Source organism: Podarcis pityusensis (genome assembly GCF_964106645.2).
Source record: "Podarcis pityusensis genome assembly, chromosome: 1".
In the NCBI taxonomy this organism is placed as follows: Eukaryota; Metazoa; Chordata; class Lepidosauria; order Squamata; family Lacertidae; genus Podarcis; species Podarcis pityusensis.
The window spans coordinates 124,977,242-125,004,163 of record NC_138028.1 but is presented as its reverse complement, the minus strand read 5'-3'; the positions used below and the strand labels follow the sequence as shown (position 1 = coordinate 125,004,163).

The 26,922-nt window shown below is 43.3% G+C and overlaps 1 protein-coding gene across 1 annotated transcript in view; it reads right to left on the bottom strand.

The window, feature by feature from the left end:
- The window catches only part of TMEFF2 (transmembrane protein with EGF like and two follistatin like domains 2), a 250,317-nt gene that overhangs the window by 21,106 nt on the left and 202,289 nt on the right, over positions 1-26,922 (bottom strand). The window contains exon 7 of the mRNA XM_080972358.1: positions 26,783-26,842. Coding sequence (XP_080828484.1) covers positions 26,783-26,842 — 60 coding nt within the window. The remainder of the gene's footprint in view (positions 1-26,782; positions 26,843-26,922) is intronic.

The following is a 26,922-nucleotide window of genomic DNA, read 5'->3' as shown; positions in this document are numbered from 1 at the left end:
TTCTTATCAGGAAGGAGAGTGATCTGCTCTCTGCTATCCAAAAACCAAAACAAAGGAAATGGAATAGGCTACATAATGTGTTTAATGGCCTTCAGCCAGAATGCCATCAAAGAGCCTTAGTGGACCGATAATGAACTTTTTCTGTGTCAGGCCAGAACAGCTTTATATTACTTTATGACAGTCATTTTATTTTATTTTTAAAAGGGGTTCCAGTTAACTCTCCCAACAAGATGTGTGAGAGAAAACAAAAACAACCCCCCCAACTGTTTGTTTTCACTTATTTTGGCCATAGAGTTGAATTAAATTCATTATGAATGTTTTTAATGCTTCTATCCACTAGGTGCTTCATAGAAAGTGAAGTTCAGATCTGGTGCCAGGTTTGAGGGAGCCCCTGTTAAGTTCTACCCAGGTGACCCTTTCAGCTGCCTTCACCCCCCTCCCTAATATTCACCAGCCACATCAATACTAACCTCTTGTTTCTCAGTTGCTATAATCTGTGGCTATAATCTCGATGCTACATACAACCCAAATTCACAGTTAGAAGGAATGATGAGCGGCATTTGTGAACATTTAAAGTGAGCATTGTCTCACCTCTCCTTACAACAGCAGCCACCACATGCTTCAAATTAGACATATGGGAAATGTCTTGGGTGAAGTGGCTATCAGAAGGGCCAATTTATACTTGGGAAATACCTGCTCACCCATTACATGAGAATAATCTGAAAATCATCAGGGCATTCTCTTAACAATTATTGTATCGGAGAACCACTTTGCAAAATTCAAAGAAGTGCAGATTTTGAAGGATGGGTTTTTCCAGTTTACACATTGTTTCAGAAAGTGTGAATTAGGCAAGTTCACCTCTATATGTGAATTTAATCAAATTTTGCACCATCCCTAATTGTGCTGAGTCCAAACTGACCATGCTATTCACAGATGGGGAGTTCCACTCACAGGAGATTTTCCTTCTTCGAGGATTCAACCAAAAGCGCTTTTGAACATCCAGAACAGATCTTAATAATTATTATAACAAGACAGGATGTGTTTTTATCCCTATTTTATAGACAGAGGCTGAGGAAGAGACATCATGGTTTTCCCCCAAGGCCACCTAAGGTAGTCTGCAGCTGACGTGAGATTTGAACTGAAACATATAAGGATTCCTGGTTCACACACTTGGTCTAATGTGTAGCTCGCTCCCCAGCAAACCTTTGTAATCAAGACTCAGTTCACCAGTCTGTCATATATGAAGTTTGCTAGGGAAAGCTTAACAAACTCTGACAAATTCAGGCAATCCCTTTGTAAGCTTATCTTCATTTGGGAATCATCTGCATGAGCTCTCTCAGGTCTGGAAAACATCAGTGCTCAAATTGATTCATGCACTGTGTTTGCAATATAAGGCTGATTCCTTTGGTGCTGACATAAGGAAGGATAATTCCCAAAGATTTTGACAGCACCGTTACACATGTAAAAATATGAATGGAACACGAGTTAGGCTTTAAGGTCCATGCTGCAAAATTCCCTGCCCGTCCGTGTAATCCACACAGCAGCCATAGCTAACTCGGTTAGGTGACTTTGACTTTGGGAAATAAGGTTCCACGATTCTGCCCAACAATACCCCACTGGTTTAACTTTTTATATAACATTATCTAATTTCTGTATCAAAACAGCCCGGCTGCTGCAGAATCGGGAAAACAGCTTATTTATATGTAGATGAAGCTATATGACATTTTCAAATGCCATATATTTGCATATGAAGGGTTCTTCCTCCTTTCGTTTCTTGCGTAAACAGATTTATTCTGCTGCAACTTCCACAATAATCACTGCAAGAACAATGCTTCCCCCCCTCCAAAAAAAGGGACATACACAAAATAATATTAACAAATATAATGGCAATAATTATAAAACAACTGCAATCATAATAATGTGCTTACGTGTAGGACATATTATGGCACTGAAGCTCTGGCTATCAGTGGCAAGCTCAGGCTTGTCATTTTGATGGATGGCTGTACTTCAGATGCCAAGCAGAGCACAGAGAGCAAAACTGCATGACCTGAGGATTTCACAGAAAATGGATAGAGGTAATCCGTAACATAAATCAATATTTACAATTCAACTTTGAAGCACATTATAGGATCTTTGTGGACGACCTAAGAAAGGACAGAGGTCAGATTCATTTCACTAACTATTAGAGTTGCATTGATCTCCCACCTCCACTTTGGACAGACTTTCCATTTGAGGGCAGGAATTTGCCCTCAAAAAGGGGCAAGAAGCTGCTCCAGAAGTCACTCTTCAATTCCTACTCCTTTCTGTATTTCTGCAGAACATTAAGAAAAATGGGCATGATCTTGTTCATTGTTTCCAAGGGTAGGAGGAAATAATAATAATAATACAACCCAGTTTGTGTACAATATCCCCAGCAAACTAGGAAAAAGTGATGGGCCTGTTTTCTTTCCAACCCCTCCCTTTGCACACCAGTTAGCTTAAACTGCACTTTTACAGTGGTTTAATGTTGGTTACTAGCCAGGATCAAGCATGAAATCAGAAGGCTCCATACCAGACATAACCATGATCTGTAGTTTAAGATAACAATTGGTGTAACAGGTGTAACCTTGCATGCAAAGGAAGGAAAGTGAGGAGGAGTGGGTGGGCCTGACACTTTATTTATAAATATTTATATGCCGCTATATCATAAAATAAAGCCATGGTTTTCCCAGTAGTGATGTATGGAAGTGAGAGCTGGACCATAAAGAAGGCTGATCGCCAAAGAATTGATGCTTTTGAATTATGGTGCTGGAGGAGACTCTTGAGAGTCCCATGGACTGCAAGAAGATCAAACCTATCCATTCTTAAGGAAATCAGCCCTGAGTGCTCACTGGAAGGACAGACCGTGAAGCTGAGGCTCCAATACTTTGGCCACCTCATGAGAAGAGAAGACTCCCTGGAAAAGACCCTGATGTTGGGAAAGATGGAGGGCACAAGGAGAAGGGGACGACAGAGGACGAGATGGTTGGACAGTGTTCTCGAAGCTACCAACATGAGTCTGACCAAACTGCGAGAGGCAGTGGAAGACAGGAGTGCCTGGCGTGCTCTGGTCCATGGGGTCACGAAGACTCGGACACGACTAAATGACTAAACAACAAATATCATAAAATATATAAAAGTGGTTTACAACAATATCTATATGTAATTTTTAAAAGGGTGTGTGTGTAAAATCAGCGACCATCAGCTAACTAACATGGAAATACGCTTTCTTAATTGCCTACAAGTTTTCAGCAGGCATTTAAAGATTGAAATAAAAGGCACCTGCTGGATTTCTGCTGGCAGAGCATTCCACAAGGCTGGGTCAATGACACTAAAGGCTCAGTTTCTTTTCGCTGCCTTGCCAACTTGGGAGACAACCAACATCACTCCTGTAGATGACCTCAGTGATTGGGCTGGGGTGTGAGGGTTTAGGTGGTTCCTAAGATACCCTGAGCCTAAGTTGTTCAGGAATTTGTTAAGTATAATTGATTTACCGTATTTTTTGCTCTATAAGACTCACTTTTTCCCTCCTAAAAGGTAAGGGGAAATGTGTGTGCGTCTTATGGAGCGAATGCAGGCTGCACAGCTATCCTAGAAGCCAGAACAGCAATAGGGATTGCTGCTTTCACTGCACAGCGATCCCTCTTGCTGTTGTGGCTTCTGACATTCAGAATATTTTTTTCCTTGTTTTCCTCCTCTAAAAACTAGGTGCGTCTTGTGGTCTGGTGCATCTTATAGAGCGAAAAATGCGGTAATTCACACAGAAATGGAAAATGTATGTGTATGGAAAATGGCTAATTGTTTCTTACAAACATTGGGGTTTCCCCACAGTAGTTTTTCTAAGGGACTCTAAGCTCCTAAATGAGTTAATGATTACCTGTTGGTTGTTTCTCTACTCTGTGCTGAGAGTGAACCTTTGATCATGTGATGAAGGTATTGGGTTGCAAACCTCCATTTTGTTGGGAGTTGCCTTTGTGTCTTTTGTCTCAAAGCTCTGCGAAGTAAGGACATGTAAAAGACCCTCTTTGACTGTGTGAGAGAAAACAGATCCAGGCTAAAATGGATGCTGTGGGGGGGAGACAGACCTCTGCTTCTAGGTCTGTTTGAATTATTTCATATTTTCTAAGATGCTGAGCCTGCACTGGACAGCACAAGACAATGGATGGATATTTTTGGATGAATCATTTGATGTTTCTGTTTTATTCTGAAGAGCTCTGCTAGTTGAATAATATTTTAATGGGCCTGGAGAAGGATATCTTCCCAAAAGGCATCAGTTCTTATGCTTCCAGTCACTTCAAACTGCACAGTATTAATATCTGCAACAGAATTTGTATGGCTACAGAGAACAAGTTGAATCTTGAGACTGCTGCACCCCGCTATTATATGCTGAGAGAAGGAGATTCTACATAAGTATAATCTTGCTAGATCAGACCAAAAGTGCACCTTCCTATTTCCCACAGTGGCACACTTGGATAGCTCAGTTGGTTAGAGCATGGTGCTGGCAGCACCAAAGTCGCATGTTCGATCCCTGTGTGGGACAGCTGCATATTCCTGCATTCATTGCAGGGGTGGACTAGATGATCATCAGGGTCCCTTCCAACTCTACAATTTAATGATTCACCAGAGTTCTATGGAAAGCCATAAGCAGGTCATGAGCACAAGACTCCCTCTCCCTACTTGTGCTCCTCAGCAACTGATATCGAGAGGCAGGTGTTACCACAGCTGGTGCCACTAAACACGGGGATATCACAGTTATTGGAAATCTACAACAGCAGCCATTTCTCACAAGTGCAGGGGCTCCAATAAACAAATGGGGTCTCCAAACTGCAAAGGTTTCACTGTCCATATTTGCTTCCTTGAATAAATAAGGCCACCTGTATTTGCAATGGATTTATGTATCTGATTGACTACAGATCTCTGGATCAGGGTATTTGTCTCTAACTGGTGTGAAGAAGCAAAACAACAGCAACAGCAAATACTTCTCAAAATCCCTGAGTGTACATTTATTTAAACCACTGGCCCTGTTTTCCAGCATGAGGAAAGAAAGGACATTTTCAGAAACTGAAACCAGAGAAACAGAATTAGCATCTCATAACCAAACACAATCTGACACAATATCAAATATCTTTCTTGTACAAAGGGACTGTGGTTTCCAAAGGAAGAACCAGGATGGAGAGAACTTGAAAGAGTAGGATGACCAGTGAGGATGCCGGAAGATAGCATCAAATGTGACAAATTGGATGAGCTGACAGAAAGTTGATGAACTCTTTTGATATGACCCTAAAAATAGCAAGGGGATGCTTGCTCACTGACACTTCTTTAATGGCAGATGGATATGCATGACCTAACTTTTAAGATAAGTGTCAAGAATATTGATGTGAGGAGTACAGGAGATCATTTTGCTGGCACTGCTGCGGGAGGCGGTTTGCATGATTAATGATGCTTCTTGGGTTTCTTTCTCCCAGAGGAAGAAATGGGATGAACCTCTGTCACCCCAAAGGTACAAAGGAGGTCTGGATGGAGGGGGAAAAGATGGCTTTGCCCGCAAAGAAAGTGCCCTTTCCCACACTGGGGAAAAACGAACAGTAGCAAAAAGAGAGCGACGATGCTGATGAAGCAAAGGACTCTGCCTCCCTGCCTGCCTGTGAAGTGCTTCTATCACTGCTGCAAATAAATTAATGAAAAAAATAGCCTCGGCAATTCTCAGGCTTGGTTTGCAAAGTTCAAAAACTCTCTTTGAAGATTTCGTGTCCGCTCAAACAGGAGGTTGTTAGGAGAAGACAGACAAGACCAGTTTTGTTTGTAGGTGGTGACCGGTGTGGAGTGATAAGGTTAGGAAAGTAGGCAGCCTAGGCAAAAATTGGAGAGTACGAAGAAGCAGTCACAAGAAAGGAGAGGAGGATTTTTTGAAAAGAGTGGGTTACAAGAGCCACAAGGTGAGTTCAGACAACTGTGTCAGCCCAAAGCTGTTGCAGATGCAGTGGTGTAGCATAGGTTGGCAGAGCCTGGGGCAGGGCAAATGTTATGCCCCCAGTGATGGAATGGGCAGCCCAGCAGTGCTGGGCTGTTATGCTAGGAAGCTGCCGCCACAGCTCCCTTGCACACCAGAGCCTAGCAGAGGAGAGGCACGACAGGGGAGCAGCGGGGCCCTGCCCTTAGCGGCGTAGCGACCCTGCAGCCACCCGGAGTGGACCAACGTTGTTGAGCCCCCCCCCCCGAAAATCAAGGCTGTTTTAGAAAATCAAAGTATTTGAGCTATGGGAGGGTTCCTCTCCCATATTCAGCAGCCAGGGCTGCATGCATGAAGCTCTCTTGCAAAAGCTGCAAGGACATATATTTCAGCTGTCTGAGGATCATCTGTTCACTGAAAGAAGAGTTTGGGTTTGATATCCCGCTTTATCACTACCCTAAGGAGTCTCAAAGGGGCTAAGAATCACCTTTCACTTCCTCCCTCACAGCAAACACTCTCTGAGCTGAGTGAGGCTGAGAGACTTCAGAAAAGTGTGATTAGCCCAAGGTCACCCAGCAGCTGCATGTGGAGGAGCGGGGAAGCGAACCCGGTTTACCAGATTACGAGTCCACTGCTCTTAACCACTACACCACACTGGCTCTCAGTGGGTGGAGAGAGGACTTCCTCCCCCTATCATAGTACTAGTACCTAGGGTCACCCGGTGAAACTACATGGTGGGGGATTAAGGACAAATGAAAGGAATAGTGCATAATCAAATTATGGGATTCATTTCCACAAGATGTAGTGATGGGCACCACCTCTCCTGGTACTGCCTGGTACTGGGTATTGCCTCTCCTGGTATGCCCCACGGAGGACCTTAAGGTCCACAAATGACAACACCTTGGAGGTCCCAAGTCACAAGGTGGTTAGATTTGTCTCAACTAGGGCCAGGGCCTTTTCAGTACTTGCCCCGACATGGTGGAACGCTCTGTCACAAGAGACTAGGGCCCTGCGGGACCTGACATCTTTCCACAGGGCCTGCAAGACAGAGCTGTTCTGCCTGGCCTTTGGTTTGGACTTGGTCTGACCCTTATGTCTTCCCTCCCCTTTTGTTTTTGATCTATGGGCTACTTTTAAAAAGAGGCTGCATTTTAAAATTGCATTTTAAACTGTATTTTAAATTGGGTCCCCCCTTATTATGTTTCTATTGTAATTTTACTGGAGTTAGCCGATCTGGCCGGGGAGGGCGGGGTATAAATAATAATAATAATAATAATAATAATAATAATAAGGCTATCAGTGACTACTAGCAGGGGTGCCAACTTGAACAAAATATGGGGGGGGGGTAAGCTCCATCCCACACAATCAACCACACACACCATTTGACTGGCAATGCCAGGAGGGGGGGGTCCAGCCCCTCAAATATTTTATTCAGGGTGTGTGAAGGGACCTCAGCCTCCAGAAATTGGTTCCTATGGCTACTGGTCACATTAGCCATGTTACTTCCAGTATCAGTGGCTGATGCCTCTAAATACCAGTTACTAGGGACTATTTTACCAACATCCTGACCCCCGCAAGTGTCTAGGTTTTGGGGAAAAGAGTGGTCATTCTACAATAGCTAGGTGTTGTTTTTTTGTTTTTTTAAAAATCTGTGTAAAAATGTACATAATCTGCATTTTTGTTGCCCATATACTCTCTGCATGCTTCTGATCAGTATTGCCGGTATCGCCTAAGAAATGTGAGCTGCTGCTGCTGCTGCTAACAAGATGACTAAGCACAGATCAATAAAGCAAGCAGGAGATTCAAGTTGAGAAGCAGCTGAACAAAGGAAGGTTACAGGGCTGCCCCTTCCTCCAGCTAGCCAGAGCTCTGTCTAATTATGACCCCCAGAAAGCAAACCCGAATCGCTTCTCCTTGTCGATACCCTGGTTATTGCGGAAAGCAACATTTGAAGAAGCCCGTGGAGGGACTTCAAACGTTTACCACTTTCGCGAAGCATCTCATACGGATCCCTTCCTCCTAGAAGGAAAGATGTGTGGGGAGGGGGCAGGAAGAGGAGGGATGGAACCGCATTTCGACTAATGTGCATGTAGGAATGCTAGCGAGGTGATTTTTGCCCTGAGCAAGAGCTTCGCTTCAATTCCTTCAACAGCCTGAAAGCTGCTTGAGTCCAGATATGGACCTAAAATTGTATGTCAATTTTTTTTATTAAAAAAAAAGCCCTCATGACGGGCAGCTAACACACCTTTCTTTTTTTTAAAGAATATTTATTCCAATTTTAAAGTTACAAAAAATGAAGAAAAAACAAACCAAAAAACAAACCATACACATGTTACAAAAACCAGACAATAAAAAAGAAAAAAGAAAAAACAAAGGATCACAATAAAGAATAACAAAAATCAGATTAGACCTTTACAACCTTTTTCCCTTTTACTTATTTCCATGACTTCCTCTCACCTCCCTGCTTTGTATTCTAGTTTAAATCGTATCTCCAGCAAATCCTTCTAACCTTCTTTTCTTTTACTTATTTTAACATTCGAAAGTATTTAATTCTCCTCTATCCTCATTTTACACTTCATTTTTACTTATTCCATTATACCATGTCTGCCAATACGGTCTAATATTATTTTCCAACCTTTTTCTAACATTCTTTTATATTACAGTATTTCTGAAGATATATTTTAAATTTTTTCCAGTCTTCTTCCATCAACCCTTCTTCCTGATCTCGAATTCTGCCGGTCATCTCAGCCAGTTCCATATAGCCCATCACTTTCATCTGCCATTCTTCTCGGGTAGGCAATTCTTGTGTCTTCCAATATTTCCCAATGAGTATTCTTGCCACTGCTGTCGCATACATAAAAAAATTTCTGTCTTCCCTTCGCACCAATTGGCCGACCATGCCCAAGAGGAAGGCCTCTGGTTTCTTCACAAAAGTGTATTTCAATACCTTTTTTAGTTCATTATATATCATTTCCCAGAAGGCCTTGATCTTTGGGCACGCCCACCAAAGGTGGAAAAAGGTACCTTCATTTTCTTTACATTTCCAACATTTATTATCGGGCAAATGATAGATTTTTGCTAGCTTGACTGGGGTTAAGTACCACCTGTAAATCATTTTCATTATATTTTCTCTTAAAGCATTACAAGCCGTAAATTTCATACCTGTAGTCCATAACCGTTCCCAGTCAGCAAACATAATGTTATGCCCAACATCTTGTGCCCATTTAATCATAGCAGACTTAACCACTTCATCCTGTGTATTCCATTTCAGCAGCAGGTTATACATTCTTGACAAATTTTTTGTTTTAGGCTCTAACAATTCCATTTCCAATTTGGATTTTTCCTCCTGGAAACCAATCTTTTTATCTAGGTTAAAAACCTCCCTTATTTGATAATAATGAAGCCAATCTCGAACTTTAGTTTTTAATTTGTCAAAACTCTGCAATTTTAGTTTATCTCCAACTTGTTCTAAAATTTCACAGTATTTTGGCCAATTTGTCTCCATATTAGTTTTTGTCAATGCCTTTGCCTCCATTGGTGACAGCCACCTTGGTGTTTTACTTTCCAACAAATCCTTATATCTCACCCAAACATTAAACAATGCTTTCCTGACAATATGGTTCTTAAAGGCCTTATGCGCTTTAACCTTGTCATACCATAGATATGCATGCCATCCAAACACACACCTTTCATTTGTGAAATACATTTTCTCAAATGTCAATGAAAGAAAATTGAGCAACCGCTGGAACTGAGAAGGAAAGAAACTCTGTACCGTATTTTTCGCTCTATAAGACGCACCTAGTTTTAGAGGAGGAGAACAAGAAAAAAAAATTCTCTCCCTCTCTGCTCAGTGCCTCTCCAGCAAAGCAGGAGGAGAAATGGATGGGGCTCTGTTTCTCCTCCCGCTTCGCTGAAGGGGCACTGCACAGCTTTCTCTCTCTGCGCAGCGCCTCTCCAGCGAAGCGAAGTCAGAACAGCAAGAAGGATCTTGCCCTCCTGGCTTCAGTGATAACTGCACAGCCTGCATTCACCCCATAAGACGCACACACATTTCCCCTTACTTTTTAGGAGGGGAAAAGTGTGTCTTATAGAGCGAAAAATATGGTATATATTTCTAGAAAAGTATGCCTATGCTTGTATAAAACCCAAACCTCTTACATTAGCAACCTAGATTAATGATTTTAAAATTATTACTTACTTTTTATCTTGCAGTCTCTCTCTCTATATATATATCACAAATTCTTTAAAGTATCTCCCTACTCCCCGAAACTATATTTCAGGTTGAAATACCTGAAAGGAGGCAGCTGGGGGCAGGCCAGAGTTGGAACTCCTATATTTAGAAATATAGAAATGAAAACTTTGATATTCCAACCTGAAGGCAACTTTCATTTTCAGGTCTTTTTGCCATTGAAAACTGAACCTCTCTGAATACAGACATCTCTGTCGCCCTAATTACAAAATAAGAATGAATGGAAGCATCCAATTTTACACTGTACAAAGAGCTGGTCAATGTATACAAGAGCTACAAGACCACAATGTTTTTTCCTGAATATACAGAGAATGGTTGAAAGCTTTCTGTCTCCTTTCTTTAGAGAGGTTCTGTGAGCTGGGAAGTCACTAGAGATGGGACAAATCTGACAATTTCATATGCTTTCATTTTTCCATATAGGTCTCCCCATTTCTGCAACATTTTGCTTTTTTTTAAACAGCCTTAGGAAAATTAGTCAGAATTTCAATGCTAATTCTCCTAAGAAACACATTTTTTGGTAAGCTGTTTCAACCAATATACATATTTTTGGAACATCTCCTCATTCTAGGGTTGTCATATGTCTGGAATTTCCCGACATAGCTGGGACTTAGCCCTCGTAAACAGTAAATCTGGACGTATGGCAACCCATGTCGGAAGTGTAGATTTTGGTGAATTTCCTTAAAAATAGCTCAAAACTTCTTTTTTGAGATTTTGCAAAACAATCTCAACAACTTTGGCCAAGAAGAAGAAAGAAGAAAGAAGAAAGAAGAAAGAAGAAAGAAAGAAAGAAAGAAAGAAAGAAAGAAAGAAAGAAAAGCTCAACAACTTTTGTGTCTGGATTTTCACTCTTTGAAATATGGCAACCCTACCTTATGCAATACATTTCTGTATGTTATTTACACTAATATAATGCATTTTTATTCACACTTTCCTGTAATATATAGGGTTGCCATGCTTCAGAAAGTGGGCCGAGGTTGCTGAACTTTTCTTTTTTGTCAACAACAAAAATGAGGTTTTGAGCTATTTTTAATGGTCTCGCACACATTGTTTGGAAAACTGCATCACACATTTTGCAGAAGTGTGACTTTCAAAGGGTGGCTGAAATGTACCCAAGGATGAGGCCAGATTCACTTTAGAGGCAAGGACATTGTCTCACGCCCCCTGCCACCCATGGACCACCAGCAGGGTTACAATGTATAATGTAGTAATTATGAGAGGAACAATGGGTTTTGTATTCCGTGCCAGGAGCAGAGAAGATAATGATTCCCTAAAAGTTGCTGGTTTCTTACTGAAGTTTGGAAAAAAGATGGATTAAATAATCCATCCTCCAAATTACCCTCTCTTATCTGAAGTGACAAAAATTGGACTAGAGGGGAAGGAAACCCTTTTCATAACCTATGCCAATATTCTTGGGACTGTGAGATTGCTGATGCCACTGCTTCTATAAAGAAAATTCAAAATGCCCAGGATTAAATGGAAGGAAAACAAGTTTTTTTAAAAAAAATTGCTCAGAAGCCAAAAGGAAGATAAAACAAGCCAAATCAGGCTCTATCAGAGAAGCCCATGCATGCAAGTCTAGAGCTGCAAGGAACTTTCAACATTGCATTACATTCCTCTGTACTGTTACTGATAAAGCAGCACAGATCTAGAACTCAGGTATTTTGAGTTTGCCTGATCAAATGCAGTGACTGTGATTGCCTGCTTAGATGTTTGCAGCCAGAGAACTGGGCCGGCTGTTTCAGTGTGGAAAATTCAGCCTTGCTACCACCATCAACAGCTTCTTGGCCTTTATTATCCTCTCGGGGCTGCCACTTCATCACGCTGCAATGATTTCTGCCTGCCGTGCAGCTGATTTGACGCACAGAGCCCTCCTCTATCCACAATCTTTACCTAGAACTCCATTTGCCAGCAGACACTATTACCCTTATTGCCAGGCATCGCATCCCTGCCCCACAACACCCATCTCTGGAAAACAGCTTCATAGTAATGCACAGAATGGTGAGAGAAACTACACAGCAGCTTCACAGTGCATAATGTTAGCGGAACACGCTGGGAAGAGATAAAGCTCTAGGTAGCAGACCATGTTTGAGCAGCCGAAATGTGTGCAGCTACTGTTCTGTCACAATGTCATGTTTTAGCTGCTTAACTGCATTCTGCCCAAGCAGTCTCAACGGGCAGCAGCCGGCACTGTCCACGGGTATGTAAACAAAACAGCAAACAAATATATAATAAATAAAATAATGCTTACAAAGAACCCTTTAATCAGACAAGAGCAGAATGAAATAGATGTTGCTGCATCTTACTTATCAGGCATTCATAACAGCACTGCCAGACGATGGCAAAGTAGAGGGGGAAAATAACTATTTGTGGAAGTGAAGAATCAAGGAAGTCAAAGGACGTCAGCTTCTTGCAGTGCCTCCTATTGAGAATAAATTAAACGAAACAGCTGATATTCTGTTGCATGACCAAGGTCATTCCAATCACGGAGATGAGGGAAAGGAAATCTTATTAAATGGTGCTGTGAAAAACCACAACAAACTGTTCGCAAAGGAGCAAAAGTACCCAGGAACCAACTCCCTCAGCCCCTAGTCAAAATGCAACAAAGTCAATCAGTTAAATATTTCAACCTAATAACACGGGTTTCCCCTAAGCGACTTCATATACAGACTTGGCTTATTTTTCCTGATTCTTGTTTAATCCATTCTCATCATAGCTAGATAGAGCCACATTCCTATTTTTAAATGAAATTGTAAGTGAAATACCCCTGGGAGTGGGTGTTTTTGATGTACAACACACATAGCTTTAAATCTCAGATAATGTAAAGAGAGAGAGAGAGAGAGAGAGATTAAAAGTCATGAGGGATTCCCCCCCCCCTTCTCTCTCTCTCTCTCTCTCTCTCTCTCTCTCTCTAGTCAGAAATATATTTTCCCATTATGTAATGCTGTCAGGAATTGATAACGCTTGTCATAACAGGTCTACATTCTAATTCAGTGCACCGCTATCTTTTGGAAATGCGCTGCCACTGATTATGGAACAGTCCGTTGGCACCTATTATATTTAGAGGAAGGGTTATTTATGACATTTCCACCCTTCATTTCCCTCCAAGGAGCTTAGGCTGGTGCTTTCTCCTCACAACCACCTTGCAAAGTAGTTTATTCTGAGACGGAGGTACTTCTAGAAAATCAATGACAGAGACGGTGATTTGGTGGCATTCAGATCTGAAAACACAACCTGGGATGCAGGAACTTCTTTCTTCTTTGGCGATCACTCGTAGCCGAGTAAGATTGTCTTCCATGAACATGGTCTTAAACAGTGAGTCCGCAAGTGACTGTGGAGGCCAATTTTGGATCCACACGTCCTTCCACAGTGGGGACATAGGTTTCCAGGTGGGAGTTGATTATGGTGAGAGTTTGCCAAACGTGCCTCCCACACCTTCCTCTAATCATGTTTCTCCCTTTTGTCCTGAGTTTGAGCGTCTTCAAAGCCCACGACACCTTTGGTAAAGGCTGTTCTCCAGTTGGAGCACTTGCAGACCAGTCAGTGTTTCCCAGTTGTCGGTGTTTATACTACGTTTCTTTTTAGATTTGCCTTGAGAGAGTCTTTAAAGCTCTTTTGTTGACCACCGGCATTACGCTTTCCAGTTTCAAGTACAGAATATAGTAGTTGCTTTGGAAGATGATAATCAGGCATCCGCACAACATGACCAGTCCAACAAAGTTGATGTTGAAGAATCATTGCTTCAATACTGGTGATCTTTGCTTCTTCCAGTACACTGGCATTAGTTCGCCTGCCTTCCCAAGTGATGTGTAAATTTTTTCGGAGATGCAGTTGATAGAATCTTTTGAGGACTTGGAGATGGCGTTTATAAGTGGTAAATGTTTCACAAGCAGACAGTAAGGTTGGTAGTACAATAGCTTTGTAAACAAGCATTTTGGTTTTGCTGCCGGAGTGCAGAGGTGATCACACTAGCTTAGGGTTACCAGACATTCCCAGTTCCAGGGACAGTCCCCAGATTTGCAAATCTGTCCCCGGGATACGTAGCAGCGGCAGCCTCAGCTGCCTGGAGCCAGCCTGGTAGCGCAGTTGGCTCTGGCTGGTTTCAGGAGCTGCTCGCTGCCATAGCGCCCACCATTTCCCCTCACCGGAAGTCCCCATATGATGTGTCTTGTGCTCAACACATCATATGGGGCCTTCTGGCGAGGAGCTCCTGAAACCAGCCAGAGCCAACTGCGCTACCAGGCTGGCTCTGGGCAGCTGAGACTGCTGGTGCTGCTGCCACTGCCAAGGGGGAACTAGGGACGTTCGGCGGTACAGATCTCCTGCCCCCTTCCCCCTTTGTTTTGACTGATGGGGGAGGCTCGGGAGTTGTGGGCGGCTGACCGTTGCCTAGTTTTTCAAAAACCTCTGTGCATTTATGTTTCACAGGGTGTGAAAGAAGGGCTTTGCACCTTTATACAATATGCATGTGTGCTTGGGCCCAGGGTCTTTTGCCTCACCATCCCCACTACTGACTCCCTGTTGCTACTCAGCTTAAAAAAAAAAAAAAGTGTCCCCGGATTCATTGAAAAAAATCTGGTAACCACACACTAGCTTCAACTATTGCCCTGTTCAAATCCAGAAGTACGACATCACCATCTGTGTTACCCCCGCCATGAGTTGGAGGGTGACTGTCTGAAGAAGTGAGCTGCCAGTATGAACTGCATGTTGTTGAACTTTGAGTAATCAGTCTTCTAAATCACCCGAGGAGCCTTCCTGCGCATTATCATCATTTATTAAATCTGTATACTGTCGTATACCCACAGGTCTCAGGGCAGTTCACAACATAAAATCATATTATATAAAACACAAAATACATAATAAAAACAAGAACAAGAACAACCAAATAACTGCCCCCCTCCCCAAAACATTTAAAAAGAACATTGGATATCAATTTGTCAAAGGCCTGGTTAAAGAGGAATGTTTCTACCTGGTGCCTAAAGGTGTACAGTCATACCTCAGGTTGCGATGGTGATCCGTGCAGGAGGCATGTTCGCAACCCACAGCGTTCGCAGCCTGAAGCACTGTGTCTGTGCACGTGCGTGACGTGATTCGGTGCTTCTGCGCATGTGTGTGATGTCATTTTGCATTTCTGCGCATGTGCGAGCGCGAAACCCGGAAGTAACCTGTTCTGGTACTTCTGGGTTCGGCATGGTCCGCAACCCGAAAACGCACAACCTGCAGCGTTCGTAACCCGAGGTATGACTGTATAATTAAGATGCCAGTTGAACCTCCTTGGGGAGAGCATTCCACAAATGGGGAACCACTGCAGAAAAGGCCCGTTCTCATGCTGACACTCTCTGGACCTTTTGTGGAGGAGCTAAAGTAAAGGTAAAGGACCCCTGGGCAGTTATGTCCAGTCGAATTCGACTGTGGGGTGTGGCGCTCATCTTCGCTTTCAGGCTGAGGGAGCCGGTGTTTGTCCACAGACAGCTTCTCCGGGTCATGTGGCCAGCATGACTAAACCGCTTCTGGTGCAACGGGACACTGTGATGAGTGCCAGAGCGCATGGAAACGCTGTTTACCTTCCTGCCGCAGTATTACCTATTTATCTACTAGCGCTGGTGTGCTTTCAAACTGCTAGGTTGGCAGGAGCTGGGACAAAGCAATGAGAGCTCTGTCCCAGGAGCTGGGACAAAGTAACGAGAGCTCACCTGTCACATGGATTGGAACTGCTGACCTTACGATTGGCAGGCCCAACAGGTTGGTGGTTTAGACCACAGCGCCAATCGCCACACATGGAGGAGGCACATAAAGAAGGGCCTCAGAAGATGAATGAATGAATTTTATTATTTCGGTCACAGACCAGTTTCAGCCCACATACAGTATCAAGTAAATCATAAAACACGATAGGGATACATTTGAATTTGCAATTAGGTATAACAGGGACAATACAGATATAGCAGCAGTTAAAAATATATATAAATTAAAACTTAGTCACTAACATACAACCTAAAATTATCATTTAAGGCCTTAATCATTATGATAGCACAGCTTGTTCCCTAAGTTTTATGGCACAGGGTCCGAGTATTTTCATATTGAAAGAGTCAGTCCCTGAGGTATCTCGGACCTGAGCTGTTTAAGTTACCTTGCTCCAGATCCACCAATTTACAGAGGGCAACAGAGACAAGTGGCAGAGGATGGAATTAGCATGTGTTCTATTTCTGGATTTGAATTGGGAGATAGTTGCCTGGAGAGTTTAGCCTGTTTTCCCACATCCAAGCCCTTGCCACGACTCCTTGCTGGAAAAATTATGGAACGGAATGTGAGAAATCCATTTGCACCTAACTGGGATATTTCCCCCCTTTTGTATTATTTCTGTTTGCCTATAGCCACCCCAAAACGCAGGAGGTTAAAAGAAAAAAAGCAGCGGGGGAAACAAAGTAAACATCATAAAACCCTATGAGATTACATGGCGTGTGCAAGAGGTGAAAGTCACACACACACACACACACACACACAGTGAGGATGGTACCTTATTTAAGCTCATTTATCTTATTGAGCATGGCAGAGACATGGATTCTGAGCATGCGTGGAAGGACTAACAGGAGGGATTAGCAAGCATTAAAAAGCTTCTAATTTGCTTTAGAGCAGGGATTTCTGCATTTTGAATATGCAGAAACAAACATAAATGATTCACGATGTATTTATGAACTGGGGCATAAATGTGCAGCACTGGTTCGTGGCAGCTCAGGATTCTCCTGTGCAATACCTTCAGCAGCTCTGCAAATACAATTTCTGAGTTTATCCGTAGCCGTTGCTAACATAACATAATGTTGCAGATGAGTGGCTACATGATATTATGAGGAAACAAGCAAAGCACAGCAGCCTAAGGGGAATGGATACATTATAGTGTGTAGAGCGTGAGACTCTTAATCTGAGGGTTGTGGGTTCGAGCGCTATGTTGGGCAAAAATTCCTGCACTGCAGAGGGTTGGACTAGATGACCCTCATGGTCCCTTCCAACTTTACAATTCTATACGTACATATGGGTTTATCTATATATCTTTAAATATGAAAGCCTCTGCACCGAAGTTGGTCCCAAGTTCTTTCAGTGATTCTTGTCAATGTAAATCCTAAAACAGGACATCCATTCATTGCAAAAATAAATAAATAAAAATTAAATAACGGTTATTTGGTTTTACAAATATAGAATTATAACAGTACAATACAAAATACATATCCATATTTAGAGATTTCTTCTAATCTCTGAACTTCCCACCTTCCCCTCCATGAGTCCTATTGTCATCCTTTTCAACTGCATATTATTTCATAATCAGTGTTTTATGTTCTCCATTTGTCCATAATATTTGCTACATTACAAGTGTTATTGTAATCCTGCAAGTGTTTTCATCTGCTTACAGCGGTCGCTTAGATAAATAATAATTTCCGCCCCCATTCTTTGTTGAAGTTTTGGTCTTCTTGGTTCCTGAGCTTTCCGGTCCGTCTTGCCATTTCGAAATGGCATTCATTGCAAAAATCACCCCCCACTTCCGGAAACCCTAAGAGGCAGGGGCACCATCTGGGGGGTTGCCGAGGGGCCAGAGCTGGCCAATACTTTGCAAGAAGGGGGATCGCTCCCCCCCCAAAAAAAATTTATGTGGTGATCCTCAAAAGGATGTTCTAGGACAAAGATGCTTAGCTCTGCTGTGTCCTTTTGAGGACTGCCAGGGAGGCAGCATGGCGAACCATCTTGACCAGGGGTCAGCAACCTTTTTCAGCCATGGGCCAGTCCACCGTTCCTCAGATCATGTGGTGGGCCGGACTATATTTTGAAAAAATAATAATGAACAAATTCCTATGCCCCACAATAACCCAGAGATGCATTTTAAATAAAAGCACACATTCTACTCATGTAAAAACACCAGGCAGGCCCCACAAATAACCCAGAGATGCATTTTAAATAAAAGGACACATTCTACTCATGTAAAAACACGCTGATTCCTGGACCGTCCACGGGCCGGATTGAGAAGGCGATTGGGCCGCATCCAGCCCACGGGACTTAGGTTGCCTACCCCTGATCTTGACCCTGGCGTGTCCCTTTGAGGATCACCAGAGCAGCTCCCCAGAAGGCACGATGGCTATCTCCTCCTGGGATGCACAGGGCAAAACGTCTTTGTTGCAAGTATGCCTTTCATAAGGTAAGGCAGCTGGTAGTGGGTGGGTGGGTGGGTGGGTGATGGACTGGGTGGGTAGCCTGCCTCGACTGGGGTTGTGTGTCACATGTGTGACATCATGCATGTGCTACAGCCGCCCCCCCCAATGTTGGGTACAACTTGGTGCACCTGCTAAGAGATTTCACACCTTCCTTCCTTTCTGAAACATTTCTTCTTTTTCTTCCAGAAAGCCTGGAACTCTCTAATAGCTCACTCCAGCCTTTTATTTATTAAGCTGCTCACGCCAATAATAGTACTACAAGCTGGAGCTTGCACTGCTCCTGCTGTTTATTTATTTCCTTCAGAGCAAATTATAAGACATAGTGCATTTTCAAGCTATGCGCTTGTGGACAAACCAAACAGCTTTCATGTCAATGTTCATTCACCATATAGTTGAGATCTTTCATTAGTGAAAATGAGGCATAAGACAACTCATGTAAAACATGGCCTCAATTCATTAAAAAGGAAATTAAAACATGGTGCCGGACAGGAACCGTCTAAGAAGTCGGCAAAATGTAAGCTGTTCCTTTGGAGCAGGTTGATCAGCCAAATATCATTGTGCTCATTTGATGATCTAAAGAGCTACCTAAGAAGAAGAGCCCTGCTGGATCAAGATCTGAGCACAACAGCCTTCCCACGGCTGGCGATTCCCAGAAACTGCTCTTCTGTCTCTGACAGTGGAGGTACAACATACCTTAGCTCTACGAATCTCTCTAATTCTCCTTTAAGACCACCCAAGTTGGTGGAAATCACTCCATCTTGCTGTAAGTGAACTCTGCAAGTACTATCTTTTGACTGTCCTGAGGGTGGCGCTGTGGGTTAAATCACAGAGCCTAGGACTTGCTGATCAGAAGGTTGGCGGTTCGAATCCCCACGACGGAGTGAGCTCCTGTTGCTCGGTCCTTGCTCCTGCCAACCTAGCAGTTTGAAAGCACGTCAAAGTGCAAGTAGATAAATAGGTACCGCTCCAGCGGGAAGGTAAACGGCGTTTCCGTGCGCTGCTTTGGTTCGCCAGAAGCGGCTTAGACATGCTGGCTACATGACCCGGAAGCTGTACGCCAGCTCCCTTGGCTAATAAAGCAAGATGAGCACTGCAGAGTCGGCCACGACTGGACCTAATGGTCAGGGGTCCCTTTACCTTTAATCTTCCAAAACTCAGCTTAATTGGGTGGCCAAAGTTTTGTAGTATTCTACTCTAGGTACTTCCTAAGACTTCAGAATACCAAGTGAGGTTTATTAAAAAGCAACCACTTCACCCCTTTGAAGGACAGATTCAATATCATAAGCTGTCCTTGGAAGTCTCACTAGTTTCCTATGTGGTTTTCTATGTGGCAAAACTGTAGTTCAAGGAATAAAAGGCCAAAACCACCTTGGGCATGCAGAGTCAATGGATTGTCAGGCTATGGGGGATTGGGTCCCCCCCCCCGTGGCAGTAAATATGCAGATCAAACGAAAGGAGTGTTCTTACCAGTTAGTTTCTTTAATAATCACAGTGAGAGACAAAGGAATGCATATCTCTCTAGAAATGGCGGTTGCTCCCAGTAAAGGTTCACCCCCCTCCATCCCCATTAATCTACGTCACTCCTACGCTGGGTAATCTGAACTTGTTGCCACTGTGCTCTCTGCTCTATCACTCTCAAAGCCCGTCTAGTCTGAGGCGAAGGGGGGGGGGGTCAGGAACGCTGTCCAAGGATGCTGAATCGGCTAGCAGTCTCTCATGGCATTTCCTCTTCTAGCTGTTCCTCACACAGTATTTCCCAGCTTTCCCCTTTTGGACTATGCCCCTCTGCAAACCACTGTTCTTAATCAATACTGTCCTCCTGGCCTTGGGAAGGTTCAGGTCAAGGGGGTGGTGGTTCTCACAATTCATCCTCTGTCAAGCCCCTGACATGGATACTGGCTAAAAATAAGAAAGTGGTGTTGCAAACTGTCTCTCAATATCAGCCTGGATACTTAATTAAAAGGAATATTCTCTATGGTTCCCATAGTCCCCCGATATGTAATGTGGCACAGCAATGAGTCTTGAGCACTATGTGTGGTGATCACACAGGGTCTCTGGACGTTTGATGGTCTATTGATCCTGTGCCACCACTGTGCACACTTCCCTGAATATACTTCACCACCAACCCGTTACTCTCGGGTACACACTGAGTCCAGACAGTTGTTAAAATTAAACCAAATAAACAAGTTTATTTTATAAGTATTAACAAGTTTATGGTTTCTCAGATAATTTTCTTGTCAGTTTCTTAACCTTAGTTTCTCTACCGGCCTATACTTTCCTAATACCTTCTGACTGATTATCTCAACTGCTTGACTGACTCCTCTTAACAGATTCTCTCACTCTCTCACATCAGACTAGCCCAACCCAGAGACTTGTCCTCCCTCTCTCTTCTCTAACTCCAGACTGACTTCTTAACAACTCGAACTCAAACTCCTCCCCTTGGGTTCCTATAGGTTAGTCATTTTACAATTAGTTAACCCTTTCCTTATGAACCCAGTATGATGTCACACAACTAGGAGGGCAAACGCCACACTATGCACAATAGCATTGTATAAAATTATCACGAATGTATGGGATGTACACACATAGCGATCTATGTGCCACTCAGAGGCATACCTAGGCTCCCTTGTGCCCTTGGTAAGGAGTTGTATCAGTGTCCCCACCATTCCTTGCACCCTTGGCAAGGAGATGTGCCTGGCCATCCACAGCAGCTGAGGAATGGTCTGGGGCCACTTTGACCCAAAGTTTGAGAGGCATGATTTTTGCACCTGCATGGACCTGTGCCTTTTTTTGGTGGTGGTGGGGAAACCTGTCCAACCCCTAGGTATGCACAACACATTTTGTGAGGACAAATCTCAGAACAGTGACCACATGGCGGCATGTATAGACTGCACACTAGGACAATTTTCTGAAGTGGGCAATGATGTTCATGATTCCTTTTCAGCAGGGGGCAGAAGGGGCTTCATCCCCCTCAATATTTGTGGGCAGGGGACTGAGCCCCCCAATACTGAGAGGGCCACCATCCCCCACCACTGCCAGGCGAGCACTTGTGCACTGGGTGGGGGCAGGAAGCATGGAAGGTGAAGATCACCCTCTGTGCCCCCATCTCCCACTGCTGATGGGAGAGTGCTGGCGTCCTGGGTGGGAGTGGGACACGTCACATGACACCAGGTCCCCTCAATGTGTATGAGACGTTGGTGCCCCTGCTTTTTAGATTCCTGAATGAGCTGCATCTCAGTGTCGTCTCTTGTGCTTTGGAATATATATGTCTTGGATATGTTATGTGAAATTCCCCACCCACTAATATCATAAAGAAAAGAGAGTGTGCCGGATTTACCTTTTATCCTAAAGCAAAGTTACAGGCTGTTATCATTTTTCAATATCTTAGGGAAAAGGTTTGACACATAGTAATTTTTAGTTTTGTTTTTTTTAAAAAACTCCTTAATTTGAAGGGACACTGTCAGGTAGTTTAAGCTCAGAATCTGACCTACTTTTAAATGTTGCAAATTACAATCTAGGACAGGCTTCCTTTTCAGATTTTTGTTGTTTATTACTAAACATGACAAAGGAACACCGCTGACAGCAAGAAGGCTTTGGATCAAGATTCTTATACATTTGTTCAATTGGGGAGGAAATTCCCACCCAGATGGAGCAACCTAGGATACCTCTGCGAGCTAGAAAAGTGCAAAGCCTTCATTTCCAACAAGTATTCAAATGGGACTCCTTTACCCTCAAGACTTTATAAATCATGGATGGGGAACCTGAAGTATACCTGAAGGAGTGTCTCCACCCCCATTGTTCACCTCAGACACTGAGGTCCAGCGCTGAGGGCCTTCTGGTGGTTCCCTCACTGTGAGAAGTGAATCTACAGGGAACCAGGCAGAGGGCCTTCTTGGTAGTGGCACCCACCCTGTGGAACACCCTCCCATCAGATGTCAAGGAAATAAACAACTATCTGACTTTTAGAAGACATCTGAAGGCAGCCCTGTTTAGGGAAGTTTTTAATGTTTGGTGTTTTATTGTATTTTTAATATTTTGTTGGAAGCCGCCCAGAGTGGCTGGGGAAACCTAGCCAGATGGATGGGGTATAAATAATAAATTATTATTATTATTATTATTATTATTATTATTATTATTACCCGTGGTGCTGTCAGGCTTCAGGGGGTTGCTCCCCCCCAGCAGTAGATAAGCAGAACAAAGGAAAAGGAGTCTTCTTACCAGTTAGAAACTTTAAAGATCACAGCGAGAGAACAAAGAACCCATCTCCTAGGAATGTCAGTGCTCCCAATGAAGAATTCCACCCCCTTACGTCCCTAGTCACCCATGTCACTCCTATGTCTTGTAACCTGAGCTTGTACTCTCTGTGCTTTCTGGTCTGCCACTTTCTCAGCCCTTCTTGACCTTGGGGAGAGCAGGTGAATGCTTTCCAGAGACAGTGAATCTGTTAACTCCCCCCCCCCAGTGTTTCTTCTCCTAGCTGTTCCTCATCCAGTATTTCCCAGCTTCTGCCTTCTGAACTACATCCCTCTGCAAACCGCTGTTCCAAATCTATACTGTCCTCCTGCTCCTGGGAAGATTCAGGATCAGGAACAGGGGTTGGCTCCCACCATTCTTCCTCAGTGCAGCCCTCCTCAGCACGGTCCCTGACAGGTGCTTTTGATACTGTCAGACTACAACTCCCATCATTCCTGGCCATTGAGCATGCTGCCTGGAGCTGATGGGCCCCAGATTCCCCATCCCAGATCTAGAGGGAGATAACCTCCGTTTTCCTGAATGGTTGATCCTGTCAGCACAGGTACCTCCCCATGCCTTAGTGAGCAACTAGGGGAGCAGGTGGTATCTCCAAGGCCAGGTATGGACCAGGGTTGTCCATTTGCTGATCTGCAATGGAAAGCGTTAGGTCCACAGTAGGAAAACACCTTTATTTCCTTGGGAGCTTGCCTAATTTCTGACTATGGGGGTTTCCCTTTTGGAACCTGAATCAGGGCTGAATGCCCCCCTAAAACACACAAGGAGCTTGATGGGACTGACACAATGCATTTTGAGATCATGCTCTGTCAAAAAGGGATACTGATCAATGACATGGCCTATATTTCTTAGAGCAGAAAGTATTCCTATGCGATTCCCCCCCCCCCCAGGAAATGTAACTCAAAATCTGAAATAAGCTGGACAAATCTCCAAAGTGTTCCCAGCAAAACAAACACACCAAGGACCTCTTTTATAGATCCCGAGCGAGGAATCGGAAGACATCATTTCAGGGATGTTATCAAAGAGAAAATGTTGTTTCCTTGTATAGTAATCAGCAATATGAGAGGCATTAAAATCCACTGAGCTAAAGTGCAGAGGCAGCGTCCATAAAATAATCTCTAAATACAATCAAAGCAGCGTAGCAGATAAGACGAAAGCTACGAATGGTAAGGAGCCCAGGGTTTTGTAAATGTTTCTAAAACCGAGGTGTGAACTTCTCATGAACCTTGGTATTATTGTTACCTAATTAATAATTTGCAAAGCGTTTGGCTGTTTTTAACATAGAATCTTAAGTTTCCCAGTGAAGGTTATTCCGTAAAAGCTGTACGGGAAGCTGGAGGCCACATTCTGGATTTCAAGATGCAGGTTCAGAAGAATGCAATCACCATGGATGAAATGATGGCACACCATCAGGAGTGAGGTCTTCTGTCTGGGAAGTGGGATTTGCTCCTGAGTAGACATGGTTGGGATTGCAGCCTAAGAGCAGAATCCAATAAGCTCTAAGTATTTGAGAATGCAAGGCGTGCAATCCTACCCTTCTCCTTAGGATTATCTCTGCTAGCAGTAAGAAACCGCCAACAACACATTGGGTGCAAAGGATACAAAGCCCCATGGATCCCCTGAGGGGGTCTGATTCAAGGGGGTAGGGGTGCTAAAATATGGGGGGTAGGTAAGCCCCACTTGCACCACATAGTCAATCACATGACGTGGTGCACACACACCATTCGAATGGCCATGTCCAACAACTTTGCGGGGGCCTTGGCCCCTCAAATATTTTATGGGAGGCAAAGACCCTTTGGCCCTAGGAGTGGGCTCCTATGAACGGAGGCCAATCTGAGGGTCTCCTAGAGCTGTTTCAGCAAATAATGAGGGGATGGTATTATTCCCTTTTGCTGTGGCCAGCATGAGCTACCAGGTTTTGAAACACAGCAATGGATTCTTCACTCTGTTCCCCAGTTCCCGGGTGCCTGGGATTTTGATTGCTCTGTAACCATTAGTACTGATATTTCCACTCTTGAGTCCCACTTACTGGATCAGTCCAATTATTTCTGAACTCTGCGTCTTGACAAGCTGAAGCCATAATTATGCTTTTATAAATATCCAGCACAAAGGTCCTTTTGAAACAAGGAGACAGTTTTTTTTAAAAAATGTGCGTTGTACACGCACAAACATAGCCTATTGTTATTTGAACCGCACATCACAGATAGATGGCGAACACCTTGCTGTCTCACGGGGCCAGCAGAATCTTAATAAGTGAACCTCGGCACATGCCAAAAAAATAAGACGTACTTCATCTTTCCATTGTCTGGCACGCCAACGGCAGAAGCCAAGTGTTTGGCTTCAGCATCTCCTCTGAAGCTAACGGGGTCTTGCCTTCACAAAAACTCCATTTCCCCAACACAAAGGAAACCACAAGCGGAAGCAATTATACATCCCTTGCCATGTTTTTAAATGATAACACTCCAAGTATTCCTATTCTCAGCGCTCAAGTCAAGCTGTGACAATTTGCACAAGCACTTAAGACTCCTTGCAAATTAGTCCTTCTGGTACAGCAGATCTGAAATGAAATGAAATGAAGACACAGCTCTCTGCCCGAACAGACAACAGTCGATAAGACCTTAAATAACATTTACATATTATATGTAATATTTCAAAAAATGCTATATTAAGCTTGAACTGGGGCTATATTTTACTGGAGTTTCTAGACAAATTAAAGCCATTTATCATTCTTTAAAAAAACACACCCCACAAACCACACCACAATCTGTTCTAAAATATCTCATTAACTTTGCATCCAAAGGCAAATGTTGTAATGCGTATTTCTGCTCGGTCTGAAGACTCAAACAGCCAGAAAAGAGCTATAAGAAATTATTGGTTTCAACTTCATGACATGCTGGTCTCTTCTTTTCTTTTTTATTGAGTGAACTTGAAGCACTGTGGATGCTGCCATGATTAACACAAATGCATACGAGGCAGGCGGTAAGAAAAATGGCAGCGATGTTTGGGGGAGTTTCCTTGTTAAGATGAAAGGAGGTGTCAGATTTAAAAGCAGCGCTGTCAACTGATTAATGATTTTTTAATCTTTGATTATTCTGGCTTTTAACTGATTAATTGCGGCACTTAAATTGCATGGAATTAATTTAAGCATTGCAAACTCAATAAGTGCATGTATTTTGGGGAACGTGACGGAAGGAAACTTTTAACCTGAAACCTGAGATAACTCACACTTCGAATGAACTAACGCTATTATTCACCGATGGAATATCACATAATTTTTCCAGCATATTTGCGAATGGAGAATACACTCCATCTCGGTGACATATCAGCCATCACGCATCGCCATCACCAAATAAACAAGTTCAAAGCTGGTCAGTATTGTGTAAGGTCCAGGTTTAAAAGCCACTGAGACATTTCTGAGCTCTCTCAGTGATAGTTACTCGGTTAGGAAGAGCCAAAGAGGTCTGTGGGCAGCATAAGGACACACAGAGAGAAATATGATTCAGTTTGTATTCACTTGAAGGGAAATCTTCCTAAATTCCACTTTGTGAAACAATATGTGGACTGATAGTTGCACTGCTCTGAATTTTGCAATGAAGTTCTCCAACCTAATAATGTATGCAAAATTGCATATACAGTGGTACCTCTGGTTACGTACTTAATTCGTTCCGGAGGTCCGTTCTTAACCTGAAACTGTTCTTAACCTGAAGCACCACTTTAGCTAATGGGGTCTCCTGCTGCTGCTGCGCCACCAGAGCACGATTTCTGTTCTCATCTTGAAGCAAAGTTCTTAACCTGAGGTAATATTTCTGGGTTAGCGCAGTCTGTAACCTGAAGCGTATGTAACTTGAAGTGTATGTAACCCAAGGTACCACTGTATGAGGGGAAAGTGTGTACAAATGCATATAATCAGTGACCAATTCCTTGACTGAAGCTTGGAATCCTCCTTACGATAACCCTTCATCACCAAGAAAATAGATATAGAGATGTAGAGATATAGATAGTGAACTAAAGATGCAACCACCTATGGTTTCAATTTCACAAATATAGCCAAAGGAAATGTTTCCCTCCAGCAAATAAAATAAAATAAACTCTTTCTTCCTAGGGTAGCATAGGGTTAACACTTACCTGCATAATCCGTTCTTGCGTAATGTCCATCTTCTGACTTTGTAGTGGTGGTTGTGTTATCTGAAAGACAAAACATGTGTTCTGTTTTGCTACGTTCTGCTCGGGTATCTCCTGCTCTGGTAAAGTGTTGTCTTGTAGTT